The 23256-nt window shown below is 40.3% G+C and overlaps 1 protein-coding gene across 1 annotated transcript; it reads right to left on the bottom strand.

The window, feature by feature from the left end:
* Positions 1-953: 953 nt before the first annotated feature.
* On the bottom strand, positions 954-21907 carry LOC126964494 (ribosome biogenesis protein BOP1 homolog). Its single transcript, XM_050807651.1, has 14 exons — positions 21679-21907; positions 21247-21360; positions 18802-18882; positions 17971-18271; positions 14700-14862; positions 12942-13083; positions 11506-11688; positions 10690-10845; positions 8865-9032; positions 8302-8476; positions 5194-5412; positions 4162-4271; positions 2104-2573; positions 954-1149 (listed from the first exon to the last, which is right to left on the bottom strand). Exons 1-14 carry the CDS (start codon positions 21754-21756, stop codon positions 996-998), a joined length of 2514 nt encoding a protein of 837 aa, XP_050663608.1. The 5' UTR covers positions 21757-21907; the 3' UTR covers positions 954-995.
* Positions 21908-23256: the final 1349 nt, after the last annotated feature.

Genomic DNA, 23256 nt, shown 5'->3' with positions numbered 1-23256 from the left:
CCTACTTATCTGATGTGGTGCGTATACTATTTTTTTTCCACCTGGATGAGCTCTCTTTTAGTCCCTGGTACGAGGGACAAAAATCGTCATAAGTCATATATTTCATTACCAAAACTAACATGTTATTCTTTTTGTTACACAAGATTCATGTTTTGATTATTTATTTAACACTATAACCATACTCTGCTAAACCATTATTACAGATGATATGTAAACTCTGGAAAGCAAGTAGGTATTTTGTTTAAAGAACTAAATGGTATGAATTCATCTTTATATTAAAAAGTTACGTGTCACATTGCTTTGATACAACTTGAGATATAGGATAGTTTTTATTTCGAGTCGCGAGTTTGTGACCCTAAATATATTTATTTCGTTTAATTTCTGTATGAATAATTTTATGAGATACATTTTTGACGCACATTTTGACAGTTCTGCTGTGACATTACTTCATTACAAGAACAGAGACAAAAAGGTAACAAAAGAGATTAAAAATTTTGATGAAAAGAATTTTTGTATAAAATTAAAATATATAGGTGAAGCGAGGTGCACTGGTCACCAGCAAGTTATATATTTAAATAATCATTGCGTTAAATTCCTGAATGAATCATGTCAGTTTTTTTTATGAAAATAAGGGAAGAGATGAGCAGGACATTCAGCTGATCGTAATTGATACGCCCTGCCCATTACAATCCAGTGCTGCTCAGGATTATTGAAAAACCCAAAAATTCTGAGCTGCACTACAATTGCGGTCGTCAACTTGAGACATAAGATGTTAAGTCTCATTTGCACAGTAATTTCACTAGCTGGGGCGCCCTTCAGACCGAAACACAGTAATGCTTACACAGTACTAATTCACGGCGAAAATAGGCGCCGGTGTGATACTCATAATCTAGCCAGCATCCTGTGCAAAGGAGCCTCCCACTGGTGGTTTGGAATGGAATAACAAATAAGAGTTAGTTTCGTCCAAGATATTTTATTGTTGTCAGTGTTGTCGCCTATGTGTAGAGGCGCAGCGTGGAGTCCGCACAGGCGGCCAGCAGCCAGGGCTGCGTGGGGTGGAACCGCAGGTCCAGCACTCGGAGCTGGTCGCGGGGCTCGCCTGCCCGCAGCTGCTTCAGTGGCACCAGCAGCGGGTTCTGGAGCAGGTCGCTGTCGACAACGTCTGACGTCACTCACTACTCACACTCACATCCGATCTAAATCTATGTACGGTTTACGTGTTACTTAATTGACTGTATGCATATGACTGTGAGCATATGAGTAGAGGGAAGGAGCAGTGGAATTAAAACGTCACAGAATAGCATCCTATGAATGGCATAAGAAACAGAGGAAGACCGCGCCAAAGATGTGAGGATGACCTGGCCAAATTTGCAGGAGTGTCCTGGAGCAGGGTTCGTAAAGACAGAAAGGAGTGGAAAAGGTTGCAGGAGGCCTATTCCAATTGGGAATCAGTTGAAGACTACCTTTATATAATTTAGATATCAAAAATTGTATTCTTTTTAGTTGATAAAAAAAATTTTGTATTAGGTTGGGAATAACTGTGCTAATATGAATTATGACTTTATTAAATTGCTGTGTTATTGTAAATTGTGCGGCCGCATTACGCGATTAAGATTGCCGATCGGGTGAATAGCTAATCGACCTGAATTACATTATTAAAATAATTATTTGTTTGATGCTCGAACACTATAATATATGAGAAGGAAGCTGAAGTGTCTGGTGTCGGCCATGTGATAGGAACAAGGGGACGGTATGATTACAATGCACAAATAATTTACGGCCGTTCCCAATATTCAGTCTATCTCTTACTTGAGATTATAATCGAAATTATCGTTGACTTTTCTGTCCCAATAAACTTATCGGCGGTAACTCACCTTATCCGTACACGCTGTCTGTAAATGGGACGACGTATAACTTGCCATCGATAGAAGTTTGTATGGAAATTAAAATTCACGCGTCCCAATATAATGCGATAAGAATGACTTATAGGATATATTGGGACAGCTTCAGATTGTTGATAGCTAATTACTGACAGCAAAGTTAGTAATTTATCTCTATCTGTAGATATTACATTGGGAACGGTCGTTAGTAGGTATGACTCACTTGTAAACCATGCCGTGCGAGACGACGATATCGCGGTCGTCGCCGCCGCTCGCGAACAGCGGGTACCGCCGGTGGAACACGACCGAGCGCACGGCCGAGCCGTGCAGGCGCAGCGTCTGGTACGGCCGCCCCGACAGCTCCAGGTCGAACCACACCAGCTTGCGGTCGTACGAGCCCACCAGCAGGTGGTCGCCTCGGGGGTGGACGGCCAGCGAGCTCACCCACTGCGCGCCCGTGCGCAGCTTGCGGACCAGTTCCTGCTTGAGCAGGTCGTACACTCGCACGGCGCGCTGCGTGGCCACGAACAGCTGGGCCCGCTGCGGGTGGAAGATGGCCGCCTGCACCAGGCCGGCCGCGCGTCTGAACGGCAGCTGCGAGCGGCGCCGCGACACCTGGTGCACCACCACGGAGCGGGCCCCGCCCTCGCGCACCGTGGCCGCCACGTAGTCGCCCTTCGCGTGCCAGCTCAGCTAACATATACACACACCGAAACGAGATATATAATAGTTATTTATCTACACCTATGCTTTAAAGACTCTGAAACAGTTAGCTTATTGCCAACATTAAAACACCCAATGTCCTAATAACCATTACATCATCCAAACGAGTGTTGTAATGTTGTACTGAATTTCATAACAACACTCCTTTGTTTTTTTTTAAACCCTTCATGCGCAAATAGTTTCAACAGACAGCCACATTCTTATTGCTCGATGCGTAGTATCTGTATGAATTTCAAAAAAAGAACATTTTATTTTACGCGCGTTCCACACTACGAGAACGTCGTGCGCCGTAAAAAAAAGTAGCTCATTCGAATCTCCGCCATATTTCTTCGATATTTTTATTGTTTTGTTTATAAAAATGAGCGATTCGAGTTTTGACAGCACACCACCCGATATTTTAAACACTTGCTTTAAACACAAAAGAACTTATTATTCAAATGAATTTTAATAATTGCACTATACAAAATGTAAATTAGTACTAAACTAAATAATTATTTCATTAATAGGTACTTATTTATTTGTATATAATCAGTAATGGATGACATTAGGTTACTACTAGGACTGACTGTTTTAATGTTAGCAGTGAGCTAACTATTTCAGAATCTTTTAGAGGATTCAAATTCTGGGTGTAAATAGTCTTGTATGCAACTGTTGATAATTAGGTATTAAAACACTCATGTGATACACACATTCACACATACCACATTGGTGTTTTAATACCCCTTATTACACAACAGTTGCATAAATAACTATTATAAAACGGATGATATAATGTTGTACTGAATTTCATTACAACACTCGTTTGGATGATATAATGGTTATTAGGACATTGGGTGTTTTAATGTTGGCAATAAACTAACTGTTTTAGAATCTTTAATAGAGGATTTAAAGCATGGGTGTAGATAGTTTGATAAAGAATCATTGAGAGCAAAAATTTAAAGAAATCTTTACTGTTTCCTCTATATATATTCTTGATTATGTAATGTATGCTCATAGGCACTTAAATGAATTTATTAGAAACTGTCATAACCATAATGTTAAAACCTGGAACAGATATAAACTTATAATGCCTACTTCTCGGCTAAGTCGGGTCTTTTATAAGTTAAGATCCTTGAGAGTGCTCAAAACAAATGTATTACGAAATTCAAAAGAATTGTTAAAAACGTTTGTGTGGTAAAGGTTACTAGGCTTTCTACCTATGTGGCATACCAGAGCTTGAGAATGGAGCGACCGCCCGCAGGTTATTAATGATTTGAATTTTATGAAAAAAAAAGAGGCAACCAAAACAAAGAATGACTTCTCCTTCTTTCAAAAGAAAGAATTAGCTGTATTATAATATTGTAAAAGTGTAGACTAATCTTTTAAAAAAGGAATGTATTTTGGGTTCCGTACCTAGTAGTAGTGTCTAACATATTAGAAATGACATATAAAAATTCTAAAGGAATCAATTTTGAAAAAATAAATGTTATTAAACTTTTTTTATAAAAAATTGCCAAGAGAACATTTAAAAGTTGTGATAACTAAATTGTGTGCGTGTGTTATCTGTGTCAGTACTCACGTGTACGAGCTGCTTGAAGTGTGAGATGACGATCCGTACTCCGCGAGCCCATCGCTCACCGTCCGCTGCCACCTCGTGCCACGTGACGCAAGCGCGTGTGCGCTCATCCACTGCGGCCACAGAACACAATTTTTTAATGAAAATAAAGGAGGAGACGAGCCGGACGTTCAGCTGATGGCAATTGATACGCCCTGCCTATTATAATGCAGTGCAGCTCAGAATTCTTGAAAGTCCCAAAAATTCTGAGTGGCTCTACAGCTGCGCTCGTCACCTTTAGACATAAGATGTTAAGTCTCATTTGCCCTGTAATTTCACTAGCTACGGCGCCCTTCACGCCGAAACACAGTAATGCTTACACATTACTGCTTTACGGCAGAAATAGGCGCCGTTGTGGTACCCATATTCTAGCTGGCATCCTGTGAAAAGGAGCCTCTCACTGGTAAATTATATTATATATAACTCTCTTACACGAAGTTTTAATATCACCTTCTTGAAAACAAAGTTTTTACTTAAGGCCCGGCGTATCCACCAAAGCGATGAGAAGAGATGTCATATTTTTCTATAGAATTTTGTGCCGCGTTCAGCGATCAAGCCGGCGGCAAAGCGGAGATGCGTGTAGGCGGGCTTGATGACGTCTTCCTTTCGTAAACATCACTTGACTAATTTCAAGCTCCCACAGCTCACATCTCCTCTCCGCTTTGGTGGAACAGGGCTTAAGTGTAGTATATTTAAGTTTAAAATTGGACGTAATTCCAGAAAAACGTTCCAAATCACAATCATGTCGAAATTGAGTTATGAACACAAAACTGGTCACGTGATTCATATTAACGGGCTGACATAAAATGGCACCCCTACTGTCACTCTTAAAATGACATCATGACATAGTAGCCCAAGCCACATTTATGGAATACACTAATATTTATTAAACTTTAAACACGAATGAATTCCTTAATAATATATTTGGGGCTTGGAACGTTTATCAGTAACTACGTCCAATTGTAATTGGTTAAATAGTGATCAAGCGGTACTGACTGACGACGTCGTGTTGGGGTGGCGCACGCTCCAGAAGTTCGTCGGTCCTCTCGGCCACGCGGTGGGCGCCCACACCCGCGCCAGGGTTCAGGAATAGCAGCTCATCACCCACGGCAGCTGCCACCAGGCTGAGTCCACTCGCCGGCGTCCACAGCACGCGAGCCACTGGTCCACACACATCCACGGTACGCAGGCACCGCCCTGTGCTGGTCTCCCACACTGCGGAACATCACATATACGGTTTACGTATTACTAAATGGACTGTATTAGGTCACTACCAGATATGGAGTAACTGGGCTAATTTTTACTATGACTTTACTTAATTGCTGCTAAATCTTATCCCCATTATTCATAATGGTCCGCTAACTTAAAACAGCTGCTACAGAGTGTTATTTTTCATTCTGACTTAGGTCAATAGAAGAAGACCGAGTGAGAATTAACAATGCTTTAAGTTAGCAGACTATTATGAATAAGGGGGCCTATCTTTAAACGAGAAATTCTTTTATATCATAATCTGAATCTCGGAAACGGCTCCAAAGATTTTCATAAAATTTAGTGTACAGGGGATTTCGGGGGCGATAAATCGATCTAGGTAGGTTTCAATTTTAAAAAATGTAGTTTTATCCGTGTTTTAATGAGAAACAGCTACAATAACATTAGAATACAAAGGTAAATTTTCCCACTATATAAAAGACTATAATAGCTCAGATGGGATATTGGGTGATCCGGAAAGCATACGACCCCGGTTCGAATCCAGATGATGTTCAGGCTTTGTACATTCTTAAAAATCTGAGCTAGGCGCGGTCGTCCGGATATTAATGATATATATAAGCGGATATAATGAAAGAGAGCACTCGGTCGCTGCTGTGAGTGAACTGGCCGCCTTACGCAGTTAAGATATTCGATCGAAATTACAATATTAAAGTAATTATGTGTTCGATACTCGAACTCCACATTTAGATATGAAGCGTTCGGATACTAACATATCAAAGTCTGTATTGTCGATCTGTAGCAGATCACAATTCTGGGCCAATGCGACGGTTAAAGTAGCACCTGACTGTAAGCGACAGGCGAATACCACTGGGTTGCAAGCTGGACACAAAAGACTCAAACTGAAGTATCTGAAAACTAGATACAGCATTTCGCCCGTGAAAAAGTAAACATCTCCCCAATTGTCTCTGGTGCTTACGGTTTATTGCAGCAGTCATACCCAAAAGGCGTAATCATGGATGTTAGCAGTTGTACATCCGAAACCTAAACATACCAACAACTTGGATCAGGTTGGCCACAAAACTATGTATTACTATAACATCCCTGCTATCAAAAATCATGTATCTTCTGTATATCAATAATATATAAGATGCATCCAACATGCATAATTGTTATGTAGATCACTACTGGACATCAAACATGTAGATCTCTCTCGGGAAATCTTCGACCAAAGTGCCAAAAGAAACTAATAACTCTGATATTCTATGAAATTAGCGGAATGCAGTAAAATTACCCTTAATCTATTAATGCCCAGAAGATTCAATTGTACGCGGTTTAACCATAAAAGTCCAACTCTCCTTTTAAAAAATCCCTCACTTATCTATACTAATATTATAAAGCTGCAGTGTTTGTTTGAACGCGCTAATCTCTGGTACTACTGGTCCGATTTGGATGATTCTTTCAGTGTTGGGTAGTCCATTTATCGAGGAAGGCTGCTGCAAAAACTATTGACAATAGAACAAAATGATGTACAGGCTATAATATAGGCAATATTTTATTACTTATAAAACTATCGCGTGAATTATACTTTATATGGCAAAACAACGTTTGCCGGGTCAGCTAGATAAAGAGTCAAGTAGGCTTTGGGCTACAGAGCAAGAATATACTTCAAGACAGCCCACATTTTAGTATTGCCAGTCATTTCAGGCATTTGGCCTTTTTATACGCTTTATATTAGCTTCACCTGTATGTTTGTATGTATGTTTGTAACCGACTTCTTTGGGCGCGATTTTGACCCACTTTAAACGGCTAGATTTCGTTCAAACTTTGTAGATTTATCGAGGACCGATGACATTACACTAATTTGACTAATAAATTAAGAATAAATAATAGTTAAAAAAACTAAAAAGCACGCTTTATATAAAATTCAACTAAAAATAGAAAATAAACTTAAATTGAAAATAGTGTAAAAAAATATATTTTATTGTAAAAAAAACGTGGGGTGCTTTTTAAGATATTATTAAAATAATAATTCTTCTACACCCCACGCTTTTTTTTTACAATAAAATATATTTTTTTACACTATTTTTAATTTAAATTTGTTTTCTATTTTTTAGTTGAATTTTATATAAAGCGTGCTTTTTAGTTCTTTTTAACTATTATTTATTATCGTAAGGAGTACTTCGAAGACTTGTATGAACCGACGCCGTGGTTTACCGTTCCGAAACCGGCAGAGCGGCGCGCGCGCATCGTTCTGTCATCATCATCAATGCGTATTGTTTTACGAGTATTTTTGCTTATAATTAGGATGATTTGAGTGAATATATCAGAAAGCTATTGAAACAAGCTATAAGACAATGGAAAATAAACCATCTTATAAACAAAATAAGGGTTAGAACTTGGTCAGGGTGTAGTGTGCCGTACGGCACTTCCGATTTTGGTGCATCATAAATCTACTGTCGTAGGTCTCTTTTTTTATGGAATAGGAGGACAAACGCGCGTACCGGTCACCCGGTATTAAATGATCACCGCCACCCACATTCTCTTGCAACACCAGAGGAATCACAGGAGCGTTGCCGGCTTTAAAGGAAGGTATGTACACGCTTTTATGAAGGTACCCATGTCGTATCGTCCCGGAAACACCGCACAAGGAAGCTCATTCCACAGCTTTGTAGTACGTGGAAGAATGCTCCTTGAAAACCGCACTGTGGAGGACCACCACACATCCAGATGGTGGTGATGATATCCTAGCTTGTAGCGTGTCGTGCCAAGGTGAAATTCGGCGGCAGGAACTTGCCGATTTCGGGAGAATAATCCACATCGTGTGGATGTGTGGCGTCCTTCACAATGCGAAACCATGAAATTTAAGAATGATAGTGATTAACAAGCGGCTCTCACCTCGCACGGTTTCGTCATCTCCGCCGCTAACGATATACTGGCCACTGGGGTCGAAGTCTACTGAGCGCACAAGACCGGTGTGGCCGCGTAGCTGCAGCGACTCGCTCGTGGGGAAGGGTTGCAGATCGCGCGGAGACGGCAGCTTCGGAACCAGGTCCTCCGCGTTAATTGTCAGCTGTAACAAAGAGGCGACGATGAGCCTGGAGTGAAGCAGAGGAGTGGGTGGAGGCACCTTTACCGGTAGGAGGCTCCTTGGCGCAGTGTGCCGGCTAGATAACTGATTTCTGCCGTGGAGCAGTAATGTGTAAACATTACTGTGTTTCTGTCTGAAGGGCGCCGTAGCTAGTGAAATTACTGGGTAAATGAGACTTAGCATCTAATGTCTCAAGATGACGAGCGCAATTGTAGTGCCGCTCAGAATTTTTAGGTTTTTCAAGAATCCTGAGCGGCAATGCATTGTTATGGATAGGGCGTATCAATTACCGTCAGCTGAACGTCCTGCTCGTCTCGTCCCTTATTTTCATAAAAAAAAACCTGCGTGTCAACGCCGTGGTTACACATACCCGCATCTTGATAGCACGCGGCGCCAGATACAGGTCGAGGCATCGCAGGAACCGTTCACGCACGTAGCGCGGGTAGGCAGGAACCTCCCGCAGCGCTGCGTGCCTCGTCGGCAGGAACGTGTACTTACGCTTCCATGGGGTCTCGCTCAGTTTTTCCCACTCTTTCATCTGAAATTGAGAGAAATGTTATGTTCACCGAAACTAAAGTGTTATGAAAACTTCTCGGGTCAGACTGAAATCGCAGCTCATGCAACATGTTCCGTTCACGGAAAAAACAACTTCAAAGCAGTGGCCACTCTTTGATTTGAGCATTTTATTAACCCTAGCTAGAACTAGCTTTTACCCGCGACTTCTTCCGGAATAAATGCGTATATCTCAACCTCAGGAACTCTTAAAAAATACGTCACGTTATGTGTGGAACATCATAAAAAATATAAATTTCTTTATATTATACGTACTATTTAAATTATCAAACTAAATTTGAGGTAGGTTGAACATTTTAAATAAAGAAGAAGAAAACAATAAGCGATTTTATTATTATTTTGAAACGTATAAGTACCTAATACAAAAGATATAAAATAAAAATAAACTTAAGATTAAATTAAACAAGCAAGAAACAAAAAGACTGAAACATTTCTATTATATACAATTCAAAAAATGGTCCCAACGCAGCATGTTCTCTGATTTTAAAACGAACGCCTTCCGTCTTCCGTTGGGCCATTTGGTGACGTCACGATAAATATTTAGACATACAAAAAAAACAAAACTTTTTAATAGTAGGAAACTAAAAGTAATGTAGAATAAAAACTAAATCTTATAAACTTACATAATGTAACCTAATTTAAATTTAATTTCTTCAGTGTATCGATCTGATATAATTAACGATGGCCAATGAATGAGTTATAACGTTTCTACTTGTATACTCAGTGGCCGCATGTAAATAAATAGATAATTTCTGTTTGTTGCTTGTTATGTCAACTGCTGTGTCGTATCAATTGTCAGATGCAATTTATAATTAAGTCACATTTGTATGAGCTTCGTGAACGGAGCGAGCCATCACAATAGAGTTACCTCTTTTGTCACACTCTTCTCACAAAAGGCCAGGTCAAGAGTACCCTAAACCGGAGAGCATGTATGAATGGAATAATGAAAGTGGACGAAGCGAAACAAGTATGTAAGGATCGTAGCAAGTGGAAAGAATTGGTCTCTGCCTACCCCTACGGGAAAGAGGCGTGATTTTATGTATGTATGTAGTATGTATGTTGTTTCACTGTCGCCTAAACAAGCACCTCAGTGTGGTCTGCATCAAAATAGATAAAACTTGCAGATTATGCCTTGAGGCTGATTAAAAGCCACTGATGCATAAGCGTAACACAATATTTGGCGACTACGCCATGCTACCAGATGGTGTTTGTAACACTCGCGTCAAAAAGATACTGCGATCCGTAAAGGCTGCAGGGCTTGACGACGAGCTATAGTATGAGCGGTGAACATAATAGTTCAATTATTGTTCTTATAATGTTTAAACTATACCTACATAATTATTATTATGTTAAAGTAAATTAAGTTGAAATTCATATGTTGATTTTTTGTTTGTAAGTTAAAGTAATTTAAGTTGAAAACTCATTAGTTGATTTTTTGTTTACATAGAGAGACCTGTAATTGGCTATTTTATGTAGACTAATTTTTAAGACTCATTTGTAATATTTACGCTGTTGGTCTTTTCAATAAATAAATAAATAAATAAATTTAGGACACGGTGTTAGTAGGAATCATTAGGACTAGATAAATAGCCACCCTCTTCAAATAATAATAATAATAATACCTCTTTGTTATCGAGCAGGTACTCGGGTGGAGGGTTGTAGCTCTCGGCGTGAGTGGGCGGCGGCCTCCGAGGAGCAGGCACTGGTCGCGCACGGGGCCCGGAGCCACCCTCGGCCTCGACCTCGCCGGAACCCCACAGGTCGTAGAACTTCTTCACCTAAGAACATAGCATAGCTTCATTGTGTGTCTTCTACCGCATTTATCACGGGGAGTGTTCTGAAGATCTGTTTCACTTGACCGTTCAACTTTGGCAACACTGTCATGAAGTCCCAATCGACCAACACATAAAACAGGAGGCTCCTTTCCACAGGAAGCCAGCAGATTATGGGTACCACAACGGCGCCTATATCTGCCATGAAGCAGTAATGTGTAAACATTACTGTTTTCGGTCTGTAGGGCGCTTTCTCTTGGGCGAAATCTTATGTCTCAAGGTGACGAGCGCAATTGTAGAGCCACTCAGAATTTTTGGGTTTTTCAAGAATCCTGAGCGGCACTGCATTCTAATGGGTAGTGCGTATCAATTATCATCAGCTGAACGTCCTGCTCGTCTCGTCCCTTATTTTCATAAAAAAAAAAAACACTCCTGAGGAATCCCAATCATATACTGAGGCAAGCCCTAGACTGGAACCCTCAAGGAAAACTCAAACGCGGCCGTCTAAAGCAAACCTGAAAGACATCGGAAAGACCTTGAGTGTAATCAAGATAGTTGCTGAGCATCGATCGCCATGGAGAGGCACTATGGATGCCCTCTGCCCCAGCTTGGGGATAACTTAAACCTTAAATGAGATAGAGTGTCCTATGACAGCATCGCTCGTACCTTATCCCGGCGACGGTCGCGCGCGCGCTGTCGTCTCGTCTTGGTCCAGCCCATCTTGAGCGCGTGCACGATTCGCGCCACCTGAAGCTGCTCCCCGCGCGACGGCAGGAACGAGCGCTTGTGCTCGGGGAATGCGCGCACCGGAGTAGCGAGCACTTGGCTGGAGAACCACTCCACCCACGGCTAGAGAGGACCATGACAGACGTTATCAATCACAATAAATAACATGTTTACATTGTTGAATGAACAATCAAATTTGGTCCCTTCACCATTGTTACGTATCTCTTCCGGGGGTAATACATCACAACAGCCGACCAATCGCAGTGCGTCATTTCATGGGACGAGGTTATAAAAGAGCGGTTTCGGGCTCATTTAATTTAGTCTCGTGCCAGAGTGTCGTGAGTCAACATGTCCTGAGGATGCCTCGTGTAGAGGCGAAACACGTGTCGAATTGTTTAAAGACAAATATTGGCGGAATTCACACTAAAGAAAACTCAAAACATTTGAATAATTATGGATTTCCGCAAAGTAACACGCCTACTTCAATAAATGTTCTGTAATATTTTTATTCAAAATTGGATGTGACATTGCTTATTGAAAGTCAAAAATTACCACCCATTCCAAAAATAATCTGAGAAGAACGGGCACAACAAACTCAGCGGGCTTTTTTTGTCATAAAAAAATATGTTTACAAAGTAATATCGTACAATGAAACTTATTATTTAATAGCCTGATGGCGGTCGCCCCATTCCCAATCTGTGGTATCATCAGGAAAGTCATTTATATTATAGTAAACTTTACCACCTAAACGTTTTTTAACAATCCTTTTGAATATCGTAATACATTTTTTTTAACAATTTCTAGCATACTTACTAACTCGAGTTAACCGAGTAGTAGGCATTGTAAGTTTAAGTCTGTGTTGGTTAATGTTAAGTTTTTTTTGCATCCCCAATATTTCTAATACCCATAACTTGGTAACGTGACTGATGTTCGCAACTCGCGCTCCGCTTGAACTCAGCGACACATTAAATTTGATATAGAATACTAGTTTCGTATTCGGCGCGATTTTTCTACTCAATTGGTCTGTTAAATAAATACCAATGCCAAATAAAAGATTTTATGATGAGACTAATATATCGAAATCGAACTGTTTGTATCAGCATTGAATTCAACATAAAAAAAAACAAAGAACAGTATCAAGATTTCATCTTATGTGCTCGGCATCTGCTCTTATGATAATGAACAAAACCCGATCTGCTTTATTCGTAAAAGCCTTGGCTTAGTTGATAAACGTTAGCATCGCGAGTTGTCATTGAGCCCTCAAATATCACCACTACGAGTGAACAGTCGATTAACACTGACAGAGCTTAACTTGCAGATTTTACTACCATCAGTGCCAACATCAAAGAGCAAAAATACGATAACTATACAAATACCTCATATTCATCATGTGACTCGGAGGGTATTTGGCTGGTTCGCAGTCTCTCTATCAGCTTGAGATCGTCCTTGGACAGCACGATGTCCTGTCCGGTATTTGGGTCCTTCACGGTGCGCCAGAACTCGGGATCCTCACATTTTCTGAAAATTTTCAAATTAATTGTATACAGGTATTTATTTTATGACATAGCCACCTGGGCTATTATGGTTGCGACACCGAAGTGGCAGTGGGACGGACAGATGGCCGTTCGGGTAGTAAAGTCCTCGAATGGCGACCACGTACCGGAAGACGTTAGTAGGCCCCCCACAAGATGGAACGACGATCTGGTCAAGATCGCCGGAATACGTTGGATGAGAGCAGCGCAGGACTGATCGTCATGGCGACCTTTGGGGGAGGCCTTTGTCCAGGCAGTGGGCGTCTTGCGGCTGAAATGATGAGGTATTTATTACTTATTGATAAAATAATTAATATCGTTTGAAATATGTATATCGGAATCCTGGAGGCATTACATGACTAATAAGAAAGGAGAAAATAAAACGAACTACGAGACGTATCAGCCATTGCTGCACACGTGTCTATATTGAAGTAGAGCCCGGGGACTTGAGTGTGGATGAGGTAATGATCGACATTCAATATATATATTACTAGCTGACCCAGCAAACGTTGTATTGCCGATATTAAAATAGCGTTACAAAAATAACTGTTGATCGTAGATGGGTGAAAATTTGAAGTTCTATGAATTTTTTAACGCTGACTCATAATCAAACAAATAAAAAAAAAATGCACAAAAATTAAAAAAAAATATCGTGTGGACCCCTTAACATTTAGGGGGATGAAAAATAGATGTTGTCCTATTCTCAGACCTACCCTATGCACTCAAAATTTCATGAGAATCGGTCAAGCCGTTTCGGAGGAGTTCAAAGTTTAACACCATGACACGAGAATTTTATATATTAGATGTTATTGAAGTTATACTTCTTTTGGCGCGATGGAGAAAAATGATGAGAGTGAATTTATACAATGCGCGCGCACAACGACACCTGAACTCTACATCGTGAAGTTAGTTCTAGGTGGCATGAAAATCCATAACTATGTTCAAGTTGTATATTATAGTATTTTTATATTTAGAACACGTGTTTCGTAACAGTACAATTAAACAGTGAGAATAAATAAATATTATTTTGGTGTTTTTATTAAATCAATTTCATATACGACGCTGATAGTATTTACTAATAATTTATTAGTATATCTATATATATTGAATATAAGTGATAAAACTGATTTGAATAAACTGTTTTGAGTGCATTTATAGATTTGAGGTTATTTGTCGGTATGTATAATTTATTTACATCGTTAATTAAAAATTATTACATTATTATCTAAATTTTTTTTTTTCGTTTTGTTTTATTTCTGGTATATTAACAAATTGTATGTATAAATAAAAAAATAATTAATTTTCTATACTTGTTTATAATAACCTTAAATGCTGAGTGTTTATACTACTAACACTATTTACTTCCGTTATATTTGTAATACCGGAGTGTATCGTCTAATCTGGTACTTTTTATTGCAGTTCTCAAGCCGACTTCGAAGTACTTCCCCCTTACTTACCCCCTTCTACACATGAATGTCTTCGTTTTATCAGAACGTAAGGGAATTTTCAACTTTGATGTTGATGAAGTAACTAGCGGTGGACTTACTGTAAGCCGTCACTGAAATGTACAAACATAACTGGCGATGCTTGTTAAATGAATACCTGAGAAACTCATCAATCTGATCGCGTTGCGGAGGCTTGCCTATCCGTCGTCCGTCCAGGTCGTAGCCCACGTGAGGGTACTCATTGTACCACCACATGGGCACATCCCCCGCTGTGTTCACTCTGTCCTCTTCATCTGACGTGTCACCAGACTCGTACTCATCTGGTCATATAAATGGCAACATTTTATGTTTGATACTATATCTACATCTGGGAATAATTATACAAGTTAAATTTGTAACCGAAATTTATAAACGATGTGGGGTTCCGTCCTTCTGCTCTTTCCAACTGAGCCAACCGTTCAAGTACGCATGGATCGTTAATTAGTAAATGCGGTAGAAGACACACAATGAAGCGACATCTCTACGCAACGCCAAGTGATCCAGCCGTTCACAGAGCACTGGGCCCCCGACAATTCGAGCTGCTCTGTGTTGCACGTGGTCAAATGGATCGAGCTGATACTGGGCTGCGCCAGACCAGAGATGACAGCAATACTTCATATGTGGCCGGACCTGCGCTTTGTACAGCGCTAGAATGTGGGCCGGCTTGAAGTATTGCCGTGCCCTATTTATGACGCCCAGTTTATTCGAAGCCAATTTGGCTTTGCTCTCCAGATGGCCCTGGAATTGGCAATCGCTCGAGATTTCGAGACCCAGAATTCCGATACTAGGCGAGGCTGTAAGGGAAGTGTTGTCGAAGAGAGGTGATACGAAAAATGGGGATTTTTTTGTGCTAAACGGGCAAACTTGAGTCTTCTGGGGGTTAAATTGGACAAGGTTCAATTTACCCCATTCCGCGACCTCGCGAGAGGACTCGATAGAAGACACAAGTTTCTCCCGGCACTGGTCGACGATTTCTCTCTCGGAAAGTGCCGGGCATGGCCCGTGTATACGGCATCACCAGTGCTGTCGTCTGCATAGCAATGTATGTTGGAGGTGTCCAACATATCATTGATATGCAGAAGAAACAGCGTAGGAGATAGCACACAGCCTTGGGGCACTCCAGCATTCACGGGCTTGGGGTTCGAGCAATATCCGTCGACAACGACCTGTATGCTGCGCCTAGTGAGGAAGCTGAAGGTCCACTTGCACCAGCTCTCGGGAAGCCCAAATGATGGAAGTTTTAAGAGGAGCGCCTTGTGCTATACACGATCAAAGGCCTTCGCTATATCCAGGCTAACTGCCAGGCCTTCCCCCTTGTAGTAGCTGTAGTTTGCCGGATCCGAACTGTCTCCTTTTTTTGGATCGGATGGACAAGGGCTGACTTCCATGAGTCAGGGACTACGTCTTTGGAATAAGACTGCCGGAATAAACGCGTTAGCACCGGCGTCAACTCAGGGGCACACGTTCTAAGCACGATTGGAGAAATGCCATCCGGCCCGCTCGACTTCCTGACGTCCAACGAAAACAGAGCTCGTCTAATAGTTTTCTGACTGAACTGTACTTCAGGCATAGAGCTCTGACACCGCGGGATGGTCAGCGGTGTTTTTCCGTGGTCGTCAAGAGTCGAGTTGGAGGCAAAAAGAGCGCAAAGGAGATCAGCTTTCTCTTTTGCCGTATGGGCCAGGGTGTCATTACTTATGTGCAACGGCGGCATGGACGGCTGGTTGAAGCCAAGAGCAGCTTTCGGCAACGACCGACGTGCTTCGTCCTCGCACGGTTTGCAGCTTAATAAATCTGGAAGCACGGTTATATTTCCTCTTAAGAACTTTGCAGTTCGGATCCTTTGTGCCCATCGCCGCAACCCTGTTTTTTGCAGTCAGATGCTGCTTTAACTGACGCATCGAACCAGGGCTGTGATCTGCCACCGATCGGTACTACAGAGCTTGGTATACAAATATCAATGCCCTGCAGTATCACATCGGCTACTGCAACGGCGCAGGCACTAGGATCATCAGAAGGGAAACAAACCTTGCCCCAAGGGTAGGATGCAAAAAAGGAACGCATCCTATCTCAATCTGCTGACTTGTAGTGCCAAACGCGGCGTGTCGCTGGTGGTCTTCGACGTTGGCGTCGGATAGGCACTACACTCCTGACCAGGCAATGGTCGGACGTTCCGAGACGGGCGTCGACAAAGTCCTGATCACCATCGGGATGTGTAGTCAGCAGAAAATCTAATAAGGACGGCATGTGGCTATCCACATCCGGAAGCCGCGCTGGCGACTCAATCAATTGGGACAGACTATACGCCAATGCAAAATTATGCACAGATGCCATGCGTAGTCTGTGGTGCGTGATCCAAGGCATTCGGCAATTGTGCCCCTTGAAATCACCCAACACTACGATTTCAGCGGAGGGAATCTGTGCACGTGGTTGCGTCAATTGCCGCTTGAACGCAGCCCATGACTTGATCGGTTTCTGCGTTACCACTATGGGACCTCCAGACACACGCATAGATACGGACGCGATCCTCTAAATCTACGCGCAGCCAGAGAGTAGACAGGTCCCTCAAAATTGCCGAGACGGCGACAGCAGATATCCTCCCTAACGTAAACACAGGGAATGGCAACATACACACAATACCCCGGCATTAGGCAAAAAATTGTGCTCAATTTTGTACCCGGGGCACGTTAAATATGACGTACAGCTAGGTCGAGATATCTGCGTCTCCGTAAGGAAACACAAGGCCGGCTGCGTCGTCTCAAAGTGGTGGTGGACGGCGTTTAAATTGGAGTGAATTCCCCTGATATTGCAAAAGTCCGTGACGCCCGTCATTGAGCGTGGAGCGGGGTGCCGTGGTGTTACTGCCTCGTTTGTCCTCGGTCATGCGCGGTTCTGTGCCCTCCCCAGAATACGAAGGGCAGCCCGAGCGAGAGTGCTCGGGGAGGGATTCGCAAGGGATTCTTTCAAGACAGCTCTCATATTTTGTTTGGGGGGGGGGGGGGGCCTCCGGTCCTCGACACTAAGCTATGCGCAACATAGCGGCACTAGGCCGCTATTTCACGCCGGATATTCTGTGTGAGTGTGGTAATTAACCCGGACAAGCCTGGCCCAATTATGCTGACGTCATCAGACGGCAGTGTGACTCTCCCACTTCTAAAAAGCCCTTAGTTGCCTCTTACGACACCCATGGGCCTGGGACTCCCCTCTTCTTTTTACGCCCCAGGGAAAGTACAGGGAAATGCATACTGGAATGGTTGGCTCAGTTGGAAACAGCGCTTGGACGGAACCAGAGAGGTCACGGGTTCGAGACCCGCACTGTTTATAAATGTTGGTTACAAATTTAATTTGTATACTTATTAATATCAAAACACATGTGAAGTAGTATGTACCTCTCTGTTGCACGGGCTGTGTGGAAACATTTGCTGCACTTATTCTCTCACTCAACACGTCTATTTGGTCCCGTGTTTGTTTGCTCTCAGCAGCTCGCTCAGCGGCGCCGACTTTCTCTTTTACCGTCGCCTTTCTCTGTGATAATCTCCTGTTGCTCCTCTGTGTGGACTGGCCACTTGTGTTAGGCAAGCTCTGCACATTGCTAGTCCCGGACTCCGCACCGCTATCCTTGCTATTCTCGCTTTCACTTGCTTCTGAATTATTCTCATCACTGTTCTCTGCCTCTGAACTACTCAACTCCTAGAAATAATAAAACATGTTTACATTGATGAATGAACAAACAAATTAGGTCTCTTCACCATTATTACGTATCTCTTCCGGGGTTAATACGTCACAACAGCCGACCAATCACAGCGTGCCAACTCATCCGACGAGGGTATAAAAAAAGCGGCTCTCGTGTCATAGTTTGGCGAGTTAACATCTCCTGAGGATGCCTCGTGTAGAGGCGAAACACGTGTCGAATTGTTTGAAGACAAAATATTGGCGGAAAACTCAAAACATTTGGATACTTAGCTCCTGTCACATAAGAAAATTTACAAAATACGTATTTTTTTTATTACAATAAAGGAACATCCTGTGGCACTACAATTACGCTCATAACCTTGAGACATGAGATGTTAAATATGATATAATGCTTATAAATTACTCCAGAAAAAGGTGCCGTTGTGATACCCATAATCTAGGCGGCACCCTGTGCAAAGTAGCCTCCCACTGGTTGTGGTATATAACAGCAGATTTACTTAAAATAACTTCGATAACAAGATACTAACCGTGCCATCTGACTCATCTGTGTCTTCTGCATCATCGTTTTCTCCGAGGACTGAGTCTGCACTGTCATCGAACAACACGGCCTGTAAGTATAAAGAGTGCATCACATGAGCCCGATGAACAACACACTTGATGATGTCCACATACATGTAGAATGAGGCATTAAGCAATAAAATACTTGAGGTGAAGGAGAGATACTGGAAGTTATACAAAGAACACATTGTACATGTTGCCTTGAACACTTGATGCTTACAGTGAACAAACGTTTCACTTGCAGATTATTACAGTTTGATGCGGGTCAACAGCAAAACCGGTCCTCCCGATGGTAAGAGTCACCACGCTCATTCTCATGCAACATCAAAACGCTGAAATGTGGGCCCTGATGACAACTAGTATCCTCAAAGTTTGGCTTTGCCATCCAAATGATCGTGAATTTAACAATCGCTCGAAATTTGGCATCCAGTATAACAATAATAGACTAGGCACTGAATACAAGCAAGGCTCTATGTGATGATGAATGGCAATGAGCACCTCATTAATGAGCAACCCTGACCAATCACCCATCTGAGGTCATGAGGTAGATTTCACCTCAAACCACACACGAGGAATAACAAGTGGCAACTCCGTACAGCTTTGTTCTAAATGCTCTGCTAATGAAGATTGCAAACTTTTGATCTAATTTAATTCTGTAGAGATACTGCAAATGTTGTACCATTTTCGCTCCATAACTTTGCACATTAACCTCGTTTTGATAGAAATCACCTGAAGGCAGCGAAAAACGCTTCTATGGTCAGTTACAAATTCTAAGTAAAGAGCTTGAGTCGACATGCAGACAAATAAATAAAGCCTTTGTGTAAGTGATGACTTTAAATCCTTTGGTTGTTCTTAAATAAACTGGACCAGACTAATAAACTCCACTATACAGGACAGGTCAACCGGAAGCAAATCCATATATTGACTAATAATGGTATTCTCCTGTCAAGGACTATTAATCATCCAAACACATTGCTTCAAATTGAATTCTTAGCACCAAAAGCTGAGCTTAAGTAATATATCTTTAGGTATGGGCCTCCATGAAATGTATTTTTAGGTGAGTTGGTTATATGCACAAGATGGTACACAGCCACTTCAAAGATGGCCAATAACCTCACCGGATACAAGTGTTTATGGGTTTTAAGTTAAAGTATGCACCTTAAAAAATTGCTTCATGCCATGAACAGCAAAAAGCTAGTAACCATGTCCATAAATTCTCATGAAGCCCATAGGACGGCAGATTCGCAATAAGCGCTTTGTGCAACCAAAAGCATTTACTATGTTTACTCTCTTTGAGACAACCGATCCAGCCCATCTATGAGTAAGACATACATATAGATAAGATCACCAGCTAAGAGACCCTGATGGAAACAGATATCAAAAGAGTTAATGGTTGATTGGAGATGATAACTCTTAAAAACACTCAGATATTTCAATTAAGTACCTAAATACCTATTAAGTTAACTTGTTTGAATAACTGCTTTGTTGTATCGAATATTTTTAGTAAGTGACATGCTATTTTTTATTTTAATCAAGTTTTTGTTTTATTAAGAAGTTAAGATGCGGAGATATGCTACACTTTTGATAAAATTTATCAAATTCGTCCCCTTCCCTAAAATATGGTTGAGGCAGGCGATGGCTGGCTCATGTGTCATGTGTGTGCGGGCGCTGCTTGTGGTGGCAGGATGATCCTGTTGCCGGAGACTCAGTTTCAGTTTCTTTTTATTATATATATATATACATATTTATTTATAATCGCTTATAAAATGCTCCCAGAAAACCTTTATTTATATATGGTGTGTGTGGATGATGCAGCTACTGTACTAGATAACTTTTGTATTAATTTACATTTACTTTTTTGACTTACTCATGTAAGGCATTGACTATTTGACATTTGAGTATGTTTGTTGCATCATTTTACATATTATAATGTAATTGAAATTATTTGTAAGTCGCTGGAAATGTAAATCTTGATATAAAAGAGTGGCAATCAGTTTCTTGCTGCTTCGTCTCATTAGCTCAACCCTTTACAAAGTAGCGGTAGATTCAATAAGAAAAATATTTTTTTATTACATTCATAAGTGTCATTTCCGTGACCTACATGAATAAAGTCATTTTGATTTCATTTGATATAATCTAAAAAGTAGCAAATTTTAAATTTTTAAAAACAATTGTAAAGCACTACAAAGTATTTAAGAATGAATTTTTAGGTAGATTTTCTGACTGTTTATGTTTTTTAATTTTCATAATTTAAGAAGTAAGCATTAGTCCTCTCTCTCTCTGCAATCTGCATAATTTCTTATCATCTAATTTAGCTAGGAGAAGTCATAGCTAGCTACTACTAATAATCAAATATCATGTCTTGGCTACTACTAATAAGTGTACTAATAATTTAGTATCATGTATTGGCTTACATCTCTCTCAACATCAGATTCAACAGGTTCTTCTTCACAATCAGAATCTGCTGCATCACTTCCACCATCCAAATCACCCTTTATTAATTCTTCATCACTTTTAATATCTGTTATCTGTAAATTTAGGATAAGCAAAATTTAATACTATATATATTTTGATTTGATGAATATATAGTCAATATTATGTTGTTCTAAGCAATGTTGTGTGAAGCCATTTTGACTGAACTTAATTTACTAGAAGCACATGTTCATTTCTTGACCAAAATCTCAGAAAATATATAATCTAAGAAAATACCATAGTTGGAAGCTGAAACGCTTTCCTTATAATGTCCTAAGTTTTATATTTATTAACAGTAAAAGTAATGTAACAAATTAATTATTAAGAAACTATTGTATTGTTACCAATAAATATTTTAAGACAAAACCACTTACTTCTTCCTCAGTGGTGTCATTTCTAGGTTCATCAGGATTAACCTTTCTCTTTAAAAAACCAATACGAAAAGGTGGCATTTTTATGTACGTTAATATTTTTCACCGTCGTCTAATATAAATATTGCTCTGCATTCTAACTGCTATTAAACTTAAACTTTGTATTGTCTTTGCTTATTTCTATTAATTTCTATATAAATTTTAAGTAAAATAAAACACGTGTATTTGACAATTGAATTGACATTTTAAATTTATTAATGGCTTTGGACACGAAGCCTTTTAGTTCACATGGAAGCAATATTTATTTTCTTTGTCATTACGACTTATTTTTTATGTGTGTGTGGCATTAATTTGTAACATCTTCATATTTTTCTTACCTTTGACAATCGAAACATTTTCTATTTTTTTTTTAATCAAAAAATAAATTAATAAAAGTTTTCTGTGTCTAGTACCTACGTACTAAATGCTTCCCGTCAATGACATTCTCAAAGAGCGCAAAATACTTATCTCCTAGTGCCCGAAAGCATGAAAGACATACAGTGCGTCTTTCATGCATTCAGACACCTACATTCTTTGTTCATGTTTCCTTCATTTATGGTATTATTATTTAGTTGTCATATCCTTGCTATACTTCAACCTAGTGTATTTAACGGATATTATCCCCAGTCCTTTCCTTTACCCTCCATTGTGCGCACATTAGCACTTTCTATGAACAAGTGAATCCATGGATGTATAATACCAAAGATTGGCAATGCGAAAGAGTCAGCATATAGTATAAGAGTGTGTTAGAGTGAGATAGACGAGACCTTTTCCATACAGGCTATCAACTTGTAATGGCCTGACGTTTGTTGTTATCGAAACAAATCTCGCTTTTGTGGAAAGACTCCGCAGTAATAGTAGATTAAGTAGAAGTGGCTGGATATCGTTGAAAATCCGAAAACCGAATTACACATTACACACTTAAGGACGACTTCAAATATTTAACTGTCAAATGCAATATTTAAGAATTATATAATGTCTTATACACTAATAAATAGGAAAAAGTAATCTAGCTTTACCATATGCAAAGAAATTCGAATACAAATATAAACAAATACGAAAAATGTGCAATTTTTAAACTAGTTTTTGTTGCTAAAGTTCGACACTATCGATATTTCCAAGTCACAAGTAGGTATATTATAGTTTAAATTGAATGCATGCTTTAATGTAAAGGAAAAACTCATTGAACTTCACTCTATATATTTTTTTAAATAATGTGTTTTGTGTGTTTTTTAAATTAACAATATATTGCGTACTGATCGTATACATACTTCTTATTTGTGACGAGGACTCCTGCTTCTAGGTTCCAAACTATACGTAGGTCACATTAGAAGTTTTGCGTAACTTAAAAAACAACATGTTAGAAGCGAAATATTATGTTTATTGCTTTTCTCTCCTTTACATTTTAACCATTTTTTCATGCGATCGAACTTAATTTTAACACAGGAGCACCACAGATCTGAAGGCATGTTTTCTACGTGCTGATTGAACACTATCACTGCCTCTTCGGAATTGGTAAAAGTGAAGCCTCTCATCAAATCT

This window comes from Leptidea sinapis, chromosome 5 (assembly GCF_905404315.1).
Source record: "Leptidea sinapis chromosome 5, ilLepSina1.1, whole genome shotgun sequence".
NCBI lineage: Eukaryota > Metazoa > Arthropoda > Insecta > Lepidoptera > Pieridae > Leptidea > Leptidea sinapis.
Note: the sequence above shows the minus strand (reverse complement) of the source record. Positions and strands in the feature narration are given on the sequence as shown.

Excerpts from the sequence above, each read along its gene's own strand:
- LOC126964494 (XM_050807651.1), bottom strand. The coding sequence starts at position 21,756 with ATGCCACCTTTTCGTATTGGTTTTTTAAAGAGAAAGGTTAATCCTGAT. Across the intron at positions 13,084-14,699 it reads CAGATTGATGAGTTTCTCAG|AAAATGTGAGGATCCCGAGT; the intron begins GTATTCATTTAA and ends GAAAATTTTCAG. Across the intron at positions 8,477-8,864 it reads CGCGTGCTATCAAGATGCGG|CTGACAATTAACGCGGAGGA; the intron begins GTATGTGTAACC and ends TCTTTGTTACAG.